Here is a 15,380-nt window from a genome sequence, read left to right on the forward strand (position 1 = left end):
GCAACGATCCGGCAACGCTCATGCTGCTGACGTTTCGGTGTCGTCGGCTGTCAGTTGACGTTTGCTGTCGTGGCGTTGGAAGAGAAAGAAAGTTGTTAGTCGCCGTTCGTGTCGCAGTTGCTGAGATTTATTTTTTAAATTTTCAATTAAAACTACAAAACATTCACCTCACCATGTATCGTCAAATGTTTGCGCTTTGCCTGGTTGCCGCTGTGTGTGCAACCGGCGCCTATGGCAGCTGCAAGGCCACTCTGAGCGCCTTCAGCACACAGGATGCCACAATTCTCACCCAATTGGCGCATGTTGCTGAATTCACGCTGCAGTGCAGCAACTCGGCGCAGCCCAGTCTTTTTGCTGAGTTCCCCTGCGGTAAAGTGGTGCCTGTTGCCAAGGTGGGCGACAGCAAATACCAGGTGAGAACAACTTATCCCTTACAAATGCATCCATCAGTTACATGTTGTGTTGTTCACACTATATAGGTGAGCTGGGTGGAGGACATCAAACAGGGCAGCAGCGGCAATGTGCAGGTGCGTCTCTTCGACGAGGATGGTTATGCTGGTGTGCGCAAGGCGCAGCGTGATGGCGACAAGGTGTCTTCGGTTAAGTCGCTGCTCGACATCACTGTGCCAACCAAGGGCGCTTACAAGGGACCTTGGATCAAGGCCGAACTTCTGGCTGCCTTCCTTGTGGGCGGCGTGGCATACTTCGCCTTCAGCACCAAGAGCAAAGTGCAGTCCTAAGGTCGCATGACGCGCTTCAACTTCTTGAATGAAATTCATTCACCATACCAAGTAGTAAACAAAATGAACGACATTACTAGCGATTCCATCATCCGCTCATTATAACAATACACCTCATTTCCTAGAGATTTTCCAACACACACATTCGTGTAAATAAACAAAAAGAATCAAAAACCAATTCCACGACAAACTGCATTTTAATGCAACTCTAATATTACAAAATAAGCTTAAATTTAACCAATAATACAATGTGTGTAAGCTCCTTTTCAATGCACAGCTCCCGTTGCAGCTGTGTTGACTCCGGCTGCTGCAGCAGCAGCCACAGCTGCACCTAATCCACCATTCATATTGCTCTCCTCGTCGGATGAAATGTCAATCATGCTCTCCACCCGCGATGGCGACATCACGTACACAAAATGCTCCATGGATCCCTCAGCAGTCATCGGCGCTGTGGGTATCAGCGCAGTGCCATCTTGTGCCGGCGGTGGAGGCGGCGTGTCCGTGCAGTACTTGAGATTAGCCGTGCTGCCCGAGGACTCTTCGGGTGGCGTCACACCATTACAGTCAAAGTTCTCCAACTCCAGCTCAATGTCGCTTACGATGCGCATGCAACGCATCTTGGCCAGCGACTGGAACTTCATGGGCATTGCGCGCACCTGTCGCGCCAAACTCAAGAAGAACAGTGTATTCGCGTCCAGCTCCTTGTTGGCCTGCAGCACGGCGGACACATCCCAATCATTCGGGAACCGCGGATCGCTCATCTTGCGCGTCTTCGCTGGCGAAGGCTGCGAGCAATTGTTGGCAGAGTTGCCCGATGCTGATGCTGAAGCGGAACAGCTCAGATTGATGGCTGTCGTCTGTGGCGATGGCTGCACGCGTCTGATCTTGGAACTCGGTGGTGGCGGAGGCGGTGGTGTTGGATTGTTCAGACCAATTGTGGATCCATTGCCACTCCCTCCATTCAGACAGTGGGCACGATTCGCCAGATTCTGGAAGAGACCAAGTGGAGCACCAGCTGCGGCTGCCGCATTCAGTTCCTTCTTAAAGTTGTCAGCGGCCGCAAACAAGTGAGGCTCAATAATCAGGCAGCCCACATTACTAGTGTTCCCTCCTCCGCTGCTGCTGGGTGTCAGCGACGCCGTAGAGGGCAACGGCAAACCGGCGGCTGCTGCGGCTGCTTTTAGCGTGGCCAGCGGAAACATTTGAGCGGCAGCCGCAGCGGGCAATCCACTGATACCCATGGGCAGACTGGCGAGTGTGGCAAGTGCGGCAGCATTCACATTCGCTGCTGCCGCCGCAGCAGCAGCTGCAGCTGAAACGGAGGCCTTGCCGGCAGCTGAAAGCGGCAGCGGTGGCAGTGGAAGCACAGCGCCATTGGAATTGCTGCAGCTAGCTGGTGGTGACATAGCTGCGTTAAGGGTTAGTGGTGCCACAGTGGCGCAGTTGCTTCCATTGCTGTTGCTGTTACTGTTGTGACTCTGGAGGGGAGCGCCAACCGTGCTGCCGGGCGAGATGAGATTTGGCGGCGTGGCAGCGACACTGGGTGTGAGTATGGGAGTCGTGTAGCTGTTGACCGTTTGAGTGCTCAGTGCTGAAGTCGATGCTGTGGCTGTTGCTCCCGGCGTTGCAATCGTAATCTTCAGGTCATCTTCACCCCCATTACTGGCCGCCTTGGCCAGCACTTGATAGCCAAAGTCGCACTCTGTGTCGTCCTCATCGTTCGATTTGCCATTTCCATTCACCGAATTTCTAATACATATAACATTTATAGTGAGTTTTCGAATAGTGTAGGGGCTTAGTTAGCACTCACCTGCCAGGTCCTTGGAAGGGCTTCAGAAACTCCATATGATCAGCGTGTGCCCAATATTGATATTTCTTAGATGTCTTGGTGCCAACCCGAAAGGAGCGCAGATACTTTGTGTAGCTGTCGCGCAGATTCTTCCATTTTCGCTTTGATGCTTCTGCAAGTAAACAGATTCAAATGTATCTTTAAATTAAATTTGACTTAAGTTAAAAGATGCTCTAATTTCAAAAAGATTCCAATTCTGTAGACATTTTTAATATAAAATTAAAACGCCTATTGTTATTATTAAAACAACATATTTACAGCGGAATAACAAAATTGACTGAATCATACATTATATGCATGTACATATGTAAAAAAAAAACAAGTAAGAAAGTTACAGTCGAGTGTGCTCGACTGTGCGATACCCGCTACCAGATTGTCGGCCAAAGCAACGAAGACCACTAGTAAGTAGGCGTTTTTGCCCATACAAAAGTATTTCTTTAATAACTTCCAAAAATTTTAACTTATCGCAACCAAATTTTCAGATATCACAACTACTATAGTTATTATTGTACATACCAAAAAAGCTCTAGCTCTAAAGTTACGCTTGTTATTTGATTTTATTGATTTGCGGGGGTGGAAGTGGGCGTGGCAAAATTTTGAAACAAACTTGATCTGCGTGCAAACATAACAAATGCTGTCGAAAAACAATTATAGCTCTATCTCTTATAGTCTCTGAGATCCAGTGTTTCATACGGACAGGCACACAGACGGACATGGCTAGATCGACTCGGCTGTTGATCCTGATCAAGAATATATGTATATACTTTATAGGGTCGGATATGCTTCCTTCTACCTGTTACATACATTTCCTGCCGGCACTAAGTTATAATACCCTTCTACCCTATGGGTAGCGGGTATAAAAAAACAACAACTCAAGCATAACAAATTCAATCCTAAGAAAATCGAAGTCATAATTAAAACCCGTAAACCTTTCTTCCAAAATATATTCCCAAGAGTAATCCTTTCAAGTGAATTCTAAAATGTATATATGTACATATATATACATACATATATATATACAAAAAAAGAGTCATACTACAATTTTAAAGTAAGCAATTTAAATTGCATACTTCATGTGGAATTTAAGATACATATTCGAATCATTCAAAATTATAATATTAATGAATATTTTACATAAAAACATACATACATATGTATACCGCACAATATCTGTATATACATACATACATATATTTAAATACATAGTATGTGCATACATATACATACATACATATGTATGTATGTATATGTTGTACATAATTATTATGGTTACTTGAAAAAGAAATTTGATGACGCTGTTAAAAAAGAGACCGCTTAGCATTAACATTATACGCCCTCACTTACAAATGTATATCCATACATATGTATGTATATGTATGTATGTATGTTTATACAAACATAAATATTAAGGATTATATTTCTACAGCAAAAGAACGCAAGAATCGAATTTACTGCACGATCGCTTTCGCTTAGAGATGGACAATGCAATTCTCACTGTGACTGTGACTCAATACTAACTCACAGTCCATTTAATTTTGAGAAATACTGATTGATTCACAGTCACTGTTTATTCATGGTGCTACTTTGGACTGCTATTGCTGTCATCTCTAAATGTGACTTCTTCTGTTCTGACAGCATCAGCTTTTTACAGTTGCTGTTGCTCTGTCCCTATCCCTTTCCATGTTCCTATTTCATTTTCAAACAATATTTCCTCACTTCACTACTACGCTTTAAGTTTGCTTCTCTATTGTTGTTTGCTTCTGTTTTGTTTCAGTTTGTTGCTGTCCTTCGATCGTGGCGGACGTATTTCTATTCAGAGTTCCAAACTACCAAGTGTGGATTTTTTTTTTAAGAATTTCATAACTTTTGTCACTATTACCAGACCTGAAGATAAAAATTTAGAAAATCGAAAACGTCGTAAGCTTGATACTATTACATTTTACGTAGATAAATAATCAGACATTTAAAATTATTATTATGATATTTATATTATAATTAAGTGAATTTAAATCGTTATTTTATGTTACTTTATTTGCGCTTCATCATTCAGTGTTATCCCGCGTAAGGAAATTCAAAACTAAAACGCCATTTAACTCAACGATCGCCGTTACATTCACTCACACACAAACGCATACATGCATACATACATATGTATGTATGTTTTTACGCACTTTACATTATTTCGCCAAAATTTCGAGGGTTTCCATTGATAAATTTTGACTTACAGAGAATAAATTTACGTGGTCCTTTATAAAAGTGAAATGCAATTACAGTCAAATCATCTTGTCTGCTATTATCAACAACAAATTTACTTCGGCATTTGTTTTTATGCCGACAAATTGAGAGAGAAGGTAAAGTTTTGCAAGAGAAAGAGAGTGAGTGACAAAATGAGAGAGTGTGAGTGATGCGCAGAAGCAACAGGGTGTCATGGTTTGTGCTGTTTATAACTGGGAACCAAACAAAACGGAATTAATTTCATTTTCATTAGCTATCAAACACCTGTAGATAGATAGTTGAATGTGTTGAAATTGTAATTCCAAGCAGCTCTTGTTTATATTGAGTAACATTAGTTATCAATGTTGATATTGATATATTTGCATTATCCTGTTCTAGGCGCCCTATCAAATGTTTGGCCGGGTTTCAAATATGTAGAGTAAACATATACACACACACTCGTGTACTTTCCTACGTAAGTGAGCGCCAGCAAAATTCTCTCAGCATCGCAATGGCAACAATAACAATAAGAACAGCAACAGCAGCGTAGAGCGCGCAGTTTGTATCAATTTCGCTCTTGTGTTTTTGTTTGTTTTTTCTGCGTGTTGGTGTTTTCATTATACTCTACGCTTCAAGTATGGCGATTTTAAGACCTCGTAGGTGACACAAAATACAAATGCATAATTAGAATATTTGGAACTGCAAAATATTGTCCGCAACCTTTGTAATATATTACATAGCATATTACAAGATTATAACAACTGAGTATCAGTGTATGTAAGTGTCGGCGAACTATGGCATGTTTGCCTTTTTTCTGTTTTTTCTTTTTGTTTTTGTCTCTCACTGCAATTCGCCGACCGCGGCCGCGTTCTGCACAGCGCCATGCCATCCGCTTTGCTCTCTTTCTCTCGCCCCCGCCGCTCCAAGTCAACTGTAGGCGCGCTCACACTCATGCATTCGAATGTATGTGTGTGTGTATATAGAAGCGAGAGCACATACACATAAAATGAAACGGCCGGCGGTTCGTCGTCGAACTGCGACGACGACGACGGCAGAACATTTATCCGCTTTGGCTGTGCGACGCGCGTGGATGGATGAGTGTGTGTTTCGCAGTATATACCAGCGTATGCACATATGTACATTTCTATGTGTATATGCATGTGTGTGTGCTTATGTGTATGTTTGCCGTGCACGTAGTAATTGAATTTGAGCGAACAGGCGGCCGCTGCTGTCGCTGCTCCTCTGTTACCGCTGCCATACAACTTCCTTTTTTTATTTCATAGAAAATGTCAGTCAGTGTAGCTGACTTTGCGTTTTGTTTTGGTGTGTGTGTGTGTGATATATGTATATACTGTTTAATAGTATACGGTTCCTTACCCACTGATAATCCAATCTCATCCGCTATTTGGGTCCACACCTTCATCTTCACCTCCACATTCTTGTAATCGGGATTGTGATTGTTGTAGACAACATCGTACTTCTTCACGATATCAATGAAATCGGAAGTGTTATCGGATGTGGTCGAGGATTCACTAATCGCTCGCGCCACTTTTATTTCCTTCATGGCTTAACCGCTCTCTCCCTCTCTTTCGCTTATTGTTTTCTCACACGCACGGTAGGGAGCACGAGCAAACTCACGCACTAACTTTGAGTCACGAACGAGCAGCAGAAATCTTTTTATAGGCGTGTGGGCGCGTTATTGACCGTTGACGGCAAAAACCACGACGACCACGAAAAACAGTGCGCCTTCCTTGCCCTCTCCACTCTCCACTCTACACCACCACCGTTCTTTGAACAGACAACGCAAGCGAGCGAACGAACTGTGAATTGAACACAGACGAGACGAGAGGCCAAAAGCGAAGCGAACTAGCGTACGAACTGCCGTTTTGTATGACCGCCTCGACAAAAGTTGGACACTTGAATGAGGAGAGCGCACATGAGCTGCATGCACACAACCTAACAGCGGCGGCGACAGCAGCACAGCTCGGCAGCAGCAGCAGAGACCGCAGCTGGCTGCGGCGCCAGCAACGCGACAACCGACAACGGCAGCAGCCAGGCAGGCAGGCAGGGCAACAACAACAACAAGAATAGCAGCAGCAGCAATAACAACAACAAGAGAAAAAGCAACAGCAAAAGCAATAACAGCAAACGCGCCAGCGTACGAACGAAGCGACACAACACAGTGAGGCGAACCGTTGTTGGAGGACGTGTAAAGAAGAACAAGAAGCAGAAAACCTCATCATCATCATCGTCGTCGTCATCGCCATCGTTGTTGTTGTCGTCGTTGGAGTCGTCGTTGGCGTTCAACAGCAGCAACAACAACGTCGACAGCGGCAGGCAGGCAGCCCCATGACATGCACACACACACACAGACACACACAAACGCTTTTACGCACACAGAGAGACGGCGAACACAACGACAGCGCAGTTTGGCGCTCGCAATATACGCGCAACGAACGGTTGCGACGCCATTGCCGCCAAACACAGCGCACACCGCTCCAACGTTTCTGTTAACCGCCCACATGCGACGCCCGCTGCTGTGCGGAGCCAAACGGCAGCAGCAGCAGAAACAACAACAACAATAGCAGCAGCAGCTACAGCAATAACAACACCAACAACAACAAACTCAATTTCATGACTACGTTCGTCCGCGTTGCTGTCGCCGACCCACAAGGCAAAAGCATGAGTGTTTGTTGTTATTATTGTAGCTGCTGCTGCTGCTGCTGTTGTTTTTGCTGTGTGTATGTTAGTGGATGCCTTTGTATGTGAATGTGTGTGTTTATATACGAGAACTGATGAAACTCGTACCGAAACCACACCTCACTCTTTGCGCCCCCTCATACAAAAACGTATTCACTGTGAGGTGTTACGGGATTGCGGGTCCTACTGAGTTAAGTCTATGCCCATCACTTGATGCTCCTCGGCGTTGCATAAAATAAGTCGAGCGGATCTGCCTGCAAATTTCTTTGATTAAGTCATCTGCTATTAGAATATCCTGTATTGAGCATTGTTGATGATCATCAGCGCTTTTCTCACGCATTACATTAAAAGCTCTGCCTTCCTTTTAGGCTAGATTAGTTTGACAACTCCAAAAGCTTTGCAAAAAGCTCATTACACGCTCCACTTGCATTGTGTGTGCGTGTGCGATTTCGAATACGAATACTTATGAGCTATTTTCTCTCCCCCCATTTGTTACTCGACGCTTTCGGCAACCACCCGCGCGACAGCGTGTACATCTGTACAACACTTATGCACTTACATATGTATATGTGTGTATGCGAGCAAGTAGTAGTATGTGCATGCATAAGCAGAATACATACATACGTATGTAGGCATGTTCATATGTGTAGTGCGCATACATGTTATTTGTGTGTTAATGCAAGCGGCGAAACTGTTGCACCTTCATTCGTCGCAATTACGGAAACTGAAGTTCAAGGTCACTACTTGGGATATGTATTTATGTACTGTTAACTATGTTCACACATTCATATGTACATTAATTTACATTTCTCACAAATTTCAATTCGAACGTTAGGCCCTTGCAATGATCGACGCAATTGATTCTTGAGTCTTGATTCTGAGGCCTGCACTGCTTCCGATTTCTACTATATGCTGTTTGTTGTTGTTGTGAAGTTCAATCGCTGTCGTTGCTGCTCTTATCAGTTGCTGCGGCCACCGCCCCTCTCTTTCGCTCTCCATTCGCCTCTCTTCGCATTCACTCTCTCGTTCTGTCTCTGTCGTTCTCTGGCATTCGCCGTCTCCCTCTCTGTTTTTGCAACACGGCTGCTTTTTGTTGTTGCTGTTGTTCTTAAATAAGTTTTGCTGCCTTTTGCCTCCTCTGGCTCTTCTTTAGCTTTCGTTGTTGTTGTCGTTTCGCTGCGGCCGCCGTTGCTGAGCTGATTCGCATTTTATGTTGTCACCCCCCTATGGCCCCCTCTTTACCCACCCTCTGTATAAGCTGCTTTGGTTACGGGCCGAGCGAATGAACAAAACGAACGAGAAACGCGCGCCGTCCGCCTGCCGCTTTTGCTGCTGCTGCTGTTGCTGTCGCCGTCGCTGCCTCAGCAGCATCCCAAATTGTTTCCATCGATTCAAGGCAAGGCAAAGGCAACAACGATGTAGAATTTTGTTCCCCTCCACGACCACCAGAAGCAGCAGCAGCAGCAGCATCTCTTCTTGCTGCGACTCTTTTCCTTTTTATTTTTCTCTCAAGTTGTTTTGTTGCCGCTGCTGTTGCTGTTGTAGTTGCTGTTGTTGTTGCTGGTGCTCGTTGCCTTGTCGTCTCAGGCAGCGCCACACACTTGGCCCACTCTCAGCTGCTGCTGCCGTAGCTGGCTTGCGACTGTAGCGAACCTACGACCAGTTCAGTTCAGTTCCCTTCCCAAGCAATGCGTCCCGCCCGCGCAGCTCCAACTGCTGCCTGCTGTGGCGGACTAGCGTGCCCCAAACTAACACGTAGATGTCGTCGTCGTCATCGTCATCGTTGTTGTTGTATACATTTGTATGTTTGTGTGTGTGTGTGTGTGTGTGCGTGCGTGTGTCTGTGTATCTCTTCAGCTTGTGCGCGTTTTTGTTGCTTTTGCTTTTATTATATTTTTTTCGCTTTTCTCTCTATGTCCCGTGCTTCAGTCAGCGACGGCAACGGCAACAACAGCAGCAGCAACAACAACAGCAGCAGCAGCAACACCAGCGACAACAGCAACGGCAGCCAGCAAAGCAAGCAAAGCACCTTCGCCTTCCTTTTTGCCAGAGCTCCTACAGCGAATGACTCTGCCGCATATCGCCATCGCCATTGCCTCTCTCACTCTCTCTGCCGCCTGCCCGCGTCCTTGTGGCCTCCCCATTGCCATTCCCATCGCCATGCCCAGTCAGCAGTCACCAGTTCCCATCGTCATCATCATCATCGTCGTCGTCGTCGTCGTCGTTGTTGCCATCAAAAGCCCGGCAGCCAGCCCAGGGACGACGACGGCAACGTGCGTCTCCCCCATACCTGCTTCCCTCGCTCCCCTCTCCTCCCTCTTCCTCACCATCTCCTTCTCCGCTTTGCGCAACACTAGCGCCAAATGGCTGAGCGGACGGGCAGATGGCAAAGGAGGGTGAGTGTGCGGAGAGGGGAGAGTGGGGAACAGAGAGGAGAGGTGTGGGGCGCTGGGGCGTTTGCGTGCGGCGGCGTGAAGCCGAAACCATGTCTGTGTGTGCATGGGCGTGTAGTTGTATGCGTGTGTGTGTATGTATGTGCATGTACACATCTATGTATGTATATGTGTGTAATGTGTGTGTGTGTTATGGCATTGTTGTTGTTGTTGCTTTTGCTGCTGCTGCTGTTTGGGGTTTTGTGCTATCATATTGAAGCGGCGTGCGGCCTACAAAGAGCGACGAGCGACGAAGTTGTTGCCGCTGCCGCTTATTTTGAGCTGTTGTTGTTCTTGTTGTTGTTGCTTCTGCTGCTGTTGCTAACGTCGTTGTTGTTGCTTTTCGCAAATCGATAAACGATGTCCGGGACTGCGGCACAGGCAGCCAAGCGCTGTGCCTTTGTGTGTATACCTATGTACACACATACATATACATATATGATGTGTGTGTGTGTGTGTCTATATACATATATATAAATACATGTATGTATGTATGTGTGTGTCTGGCATGCGTGCGTGTGTGTGAGGGGCCCCATAGCGGCCCCAACATGTCCCGTGGCTGGTCAGCAGCGTTCTCTTTGCAATCTGCTGCATTTATCGCTGCGCTCAAAATAATACGCTAGGTAAAAGTGCAGCGATAACATTTTTGTAGCTTATATACAAACAAGCGAACGTCTGTATATGCTTGCCTATGTAAATGCATGTATACATACATATTCATTTAATACAGATTCTATTAGTTTTTTTTAATTATACTAAGGTTATATTTTAGTGCCAATTTAAATCTATGTACGAAATGAAATTATTATCCAATGAATCAATTCTTTAATCTTGGCTCATTTATTGACTCTGTTTTCCATTGCTGAATCTAGCTTTATAGGTGGACTTAATTTTCAAATAGGATAACTTACAAATAGATAAGTTATATACATACATATATGCTATATATGAACATATGTATGTCTATGTGAAATTATACAGTCTCTACATTCCAGAAGTTATTCTAGTCGAATCTGTCTGCCTTGAAGCTATTCGCGACTACTTCTTAAAGAACCCTAACTAGACCCTAACAAAATTTGTTGTTCAAATTAATAGAAATTAACATTTTTTTTTTTACTTTTAAGTCTTTAACAATTAAATAGAATATTCTATTTTTTGTTTTTAGGATTCTTTATTGAGAACTAGGATTATAATTTTATTTTATTTTAACATTGATTTGTCAGTAACCTTTACTCTATTAAATGGGCTCTCCATCGTCACCATTGTTTGCAATGATGTAGATTTATTTAGTGTAAGTGAACACTTTGAACTCCTCTTAGTGTCATATATGTATGTAACAGGCCAGTCTTACACACAGAGAATCAAATCTTGATGATTTTAAGTTAGTTCTAACTTTTGAAAAACAAAGGACAAATAGCACTACAAAAATGGTTTCGAAAAGTTGGATAGTCGCTATAATCAGAGTATCCCTCTTGAGTGGAATAATGTTGAAAACAAAAAACGAATTTAAAACAAGAAAGCTACAGTCGAGTGAGCTCAACTGTGAGATAACCGCTACCCATTTTGATTAAATCTAAAATATTGCGGTAATATTCTCAAAATATGGCAAAACAATATATCACAATATACTAAAAAAAAATATCGAAATGTATATTTGGTATATTGATCTGGTACTACATTAAAGATATACTATAGAGTGGAAAATATACCAGCAGCCAAGTATTCAGGAATCGCAATTACTATAGTTGTTATTATATATACCAAAATTCGCAGCTCTTGCTCTAAAATTACGCTTGATATTCGATTTTTGTTGATTTGCGGGCAAACAAACTTGATCTGCGAGCAAACATAATAAATGCTTGTCGAATTAGCTCTATTTCTTATAATCTCTGAGATCGAAGTGTTCATACGGTCAGACGAACATGGCTAGATCGCTGATCAAGAATATATATATTAATGATGAAGTATCATATGTGTGAATATGGGTAATTCCACGACGGAATTTGTCCCGTACGATACTCTTTACATTGAAAATAACATAAACTGAAACAATTTTAAAAATAAGAAAAGGTTATTTGTATAGCCTTAGATAAGTACTTTTATTAGAGCTAAGAATGGTTTTTGAATTTTTTTCTGTTTTGTTTTGTTCTGATAATTGCAAAAATTAACAAATTCGTTTATGTTATTTTCACTGCAGTGCACTGTAAAAAGTCTCACACGGGACTAATTCCGTCATGGAATTACCCATATACTTTATAGGGTCGGAGATGCCTCCTTCTACCTGTTACAGCATGTCCTGCCGGCACAAAGCTATAATACCCTTCTACCCTATGGGCATCGGGTATAAAAAGGTGTGTTGTAATGTGGGTACTGGGTACTTTCTAATTGACCTATAATGTATAATATGTATATGAAGTTTATGTTTACAATATGGTTAAAGGCTTAAAAAATGTATATATAGTACAATCCGGTTATAACGACTCCGCCTATAGTGTCCGTCCGGTTATTGCGACGAAAACTTGATGACTTGGTTGGTCTCCATACATACTTATATGAAAGGGCATCCGCTTAGTACGTCTCCGCTTTTAACGACAAACCGCTTATACCGACGAAATTATTCCCAATTCAACCGGATATTGCGACGAAAAAGAAAAGAAGAGCGAAATAATGACTACAAATTTAAACATCAAACGAAGCTTTAGAAATATATGAATTTATAAGTGATCGCCACTCTTGTTTGTGTGCCTAGCAGCGACATGAAGGTTCTTACATTCTCACTACTCTACTCTCTGTTAGTTTTTGCTGTCGCCTTAGCTTATGCTAAGGAATATGCAGGTATGCGATTTCCGGGTATAACGACGTAAAATCGTCGGTCCCTTGAAAGTCGCTATAACCGGATTCTACTGTATATATGTATATGTTTCTGTTACGCATAGTACTCCACTTATCCAGTACAATATAATAAGATTATTTGTTCTGATACTTCAATTGACAAATCTTCTTGAATGGCTTCAAAGTTCATCGCTAAAATAATATTAATTACATTTCATTGAAATTTCACAAATGTAATTGTAATATATGGATAATTCTTTAATTAAAATATCGCGTTCGACACTCTGTAAAGAGAAAAAAATATATACCAAAACATTTATTTATTTTAAGTAGAGCTTTGCTTAGAGCTAAGAATGATTTTGTAAATTTTTTCGGCTTTAAGATAATTGTAAAAATGAAAAAATTCGTAATTCGTAAATAAAAAATTAACAAATTTATGTAATTTATCATTAAACGGAAAAAATTCCTAAAATCAATCTTAGCTCTATATAGAGTGCTAGTCCAGATCTATAGAAATAACCTTTACTTAATTTGACCATTTTTCCAGTTTATGTTTTTTCACTGTAAATAGTGTTGTCCCCCAGAAAATTATAAAATTTAGAATCTAAATAAGAAAAGTCTTTATACACATTTGTCCACTATATCCCAATACGACTGTATAACAAATGTTTATAATATGTGCACTGAGAATATTGTTGACGATTGGCAGATTCCAGACAGCGTTTTTTGATGACACATCAATTTGGATGAGTAAATAAAAGATAGAAGTTTCAAGAGTTGAGTGTAGGCTGCTCTGAAACTGTAAAAATAAATATGTCTTTCATTCGATTTGTTGCAGTGAATCCAAAATGTCCAACTTCGAGTATTATCTGCAAGATATTGCCGCCGACATTTCAAGTCCCAATGATGGCGATAATTTTAATGACTTTATGGAGGTAAAGAATTACGTGTTGCAAATAATGCGCAAGGAGGATTCATACTTTGACGAGATCTGTCAGAACGATATTCTCTTCGGTGCGTCTGATATTGAAGGATTGTTGTGGAGAGCTAAATTAACGTTGGATTACTTTTCATTGCAGGCAGCGCAGCTCACAATATACGTCTGCACAACGACGATGAGTACGATGTGCTGATGGAGTTGCGCTTTCCGGCTCACAAGCGCATCATTCAAGTGGAGAACGAAAATCGTCCTGGCTTTGTGTTCTTGGATTTCTCTGAAGCCAGTTACGACGACAAGGTGACCTATGAGCTGGCTAACAATCAGAAAAGCTACCTGAATCGATGCTTACTAAAAAAATGGCTTCATAATATCTTCGAGAGTGCCATGGCCAATTATTACAATGTCGTCTACACCGACTATGAGCAGTATGAACTGAGTTATTCGTGGCGTGGCATTACCTATACCATTTATGCGGAATCGGACTCGCGCTCTTTCTCCATTGACTTTGTGCCAGCCGTGAAGATTGAGCGGCCGAATTCGAAGACTTGGTATGCCATCCCCAAGGAGAAGTCCGGACCCGGCAACACGGCCAACTTTACATACATGATTAGCAATTCTCAGGCAGAACTGCAGCATGTGAAAAATTGTGGTTGTGCGATGCAAGCTGCACTTCGTCTCATGCAGGCTCTACGCAGTTCGAGGGGTTTGCAGAAGCTACGATGCTATCACATGGTAACCGTTGCCATTTGGATGGCCAGGCGATTGGGCCACAAGACTGTGCAAAACATGTCAGTCACTCAGGCTTTTCTTTCAGTAAGTTAAGCCTAATAATCTATCGGCGATTTACTTAATAATATTGCTAATCTTCCTTTACAGTTGCTGTCAGACTTGTGCGATGCTTTTATAGAGAGACATCTGTCCTATGTTTGGGACTCAGATATGAATCTCCTCAGCAACTTTAACTCGGGAGAGTTGTCTCACTACTCCAATGAACTGTGCAGTGCCTTCAACACTCTCAAGTCGTATCCATGTCAATCAACGCTGAGCTATCGTCGTTGCCAACAACACTTCATTTAGAGCATATGGTTCGAATTGCAAACTTACATTTTTAACTATGAATCCAAATTATTTAATTGCTTGTCTGGTGGATTCTTTATATTGACTTACTCCATATATGTATTTGAAATGGTAAAAAAGGTCAATAATATATCATTTGCTTAAAATTATAAACCCAACTGTTTCATTGACATTTGTTTTTTAGACGTGATGATCTATTTTTTATACCCGCTACCCATAGGGTAGAAGGGTATTATAACTTTGTGCCGACAGGAAATGTATGTAACAGGTAGAAGGAGGCATCTCCGACCCTATAAAGTATATATATTCAGCCGAGACGATCTAGCCATGTCCGTCTGTCCGTCTGTGTGTCTGTCCGTCTGTGTGTCTGTCCGTCTGTCCGTATGAACACCTAGATCTCAGAGACTGTAAGAGATAGAGCTATAATTTTTTTTTTCGACAGCATTTGTTATGTTTGCACGCAGATCAAGTTTGTTTCAAATTTTTGCCACGCCTACTTCCGCCCCCGCAAATCAAAAAAATCGAATAACAAGCGTAATTTTAAAGGTAAAGTTACGAATTTTGGTATATACAATAATAATTATAGTAGTTATGAT

The 15,380-nt window shown here is 42.4% G+C and overlaps 3 protein-coding genes across 3 annotated transcripts; 2 read left to right on the forward strand and 1 right to left on the reverse strand.

The window, feature by feature from the left end:
- The first annotated feature begins 58 nt into the window (after positions 1-58).
- LOC133840227 (translocon-associated protein subunit delta) lies at positions 59-918 on the forward strand. The gene is made up of 2 exons (XM_062271929.1): positions 59-413; positions 480-918. The coding sequence occupies exons 1-2, from the start codon at positions 174-176 to the stop codon at positions 738-740; spliced, it is 501 nt and encodes a 166-aa protein (XP_062127913.1). The 5' UTR covers positions 59-173; the 3' UTR covers positions 741-918.
- LOC133840223 (uncharacterized) lies at positions 654-6,733 on the reverse strand. Its single transcript, XM_062271926.1, has 3 exons — positions 6,181-6,733; positions 2,551-2,701; positions 654-2,489 (listed from the first exon to the last, which is right to left on the reverse strand). Exons 1-3 carry the CDS (start codon positions 6,365-6,367, stop codon positions 1,007-1,009), a joined length of 1,821 nt encoding a protein of 606 aa, XP_062127910.1. The 5' UTR covers positions 6,368-6,733; the 3' UTR covers positions 654-1,006.
- Positions 4,361-14,946, forward strand: LOC133840226 (cyclic GMP-AMP synthase-like protein). Its single transcript, XM_062271928.1, has 4 exons — positions 4,361-4,506; positions 13,606-13,781; positions 13,847-14,520; positions 14,584-14,946. The coding sequence occupies exons 2-4, from the start codon at positions 13,616-13,618 to the stop codon at positions 14,782-14,784; spliced, it is 1,041 nt and encodes a 346-aa protein (XP_062127912.1). The 5' UTR covers positions 4,361-4,506; positions 13,606-13,615; the 3' UTR covers positions 14,785-14,946.
- Positions 14,947-15,380: the final 434 nt, after the last annotated feature.

The sequence above is a fragment of the Drosophila sulfurigaster genome, chromosome 3 (genome assembly GCF_023558435.1).
Source record: "Drosophila sulfurigaster albostrigata strain 15112-1811.04 chromosome 3, ASM2355843v2, whole genome shotgun sequence".
Taxonomy (NCBI): domain Eukaryota; kingdom Metazoa; phylum Arthropoda; class Insecta; order Diptera; family Drosophilidae; genus Drosophila; species Drosophila sulfurigaster.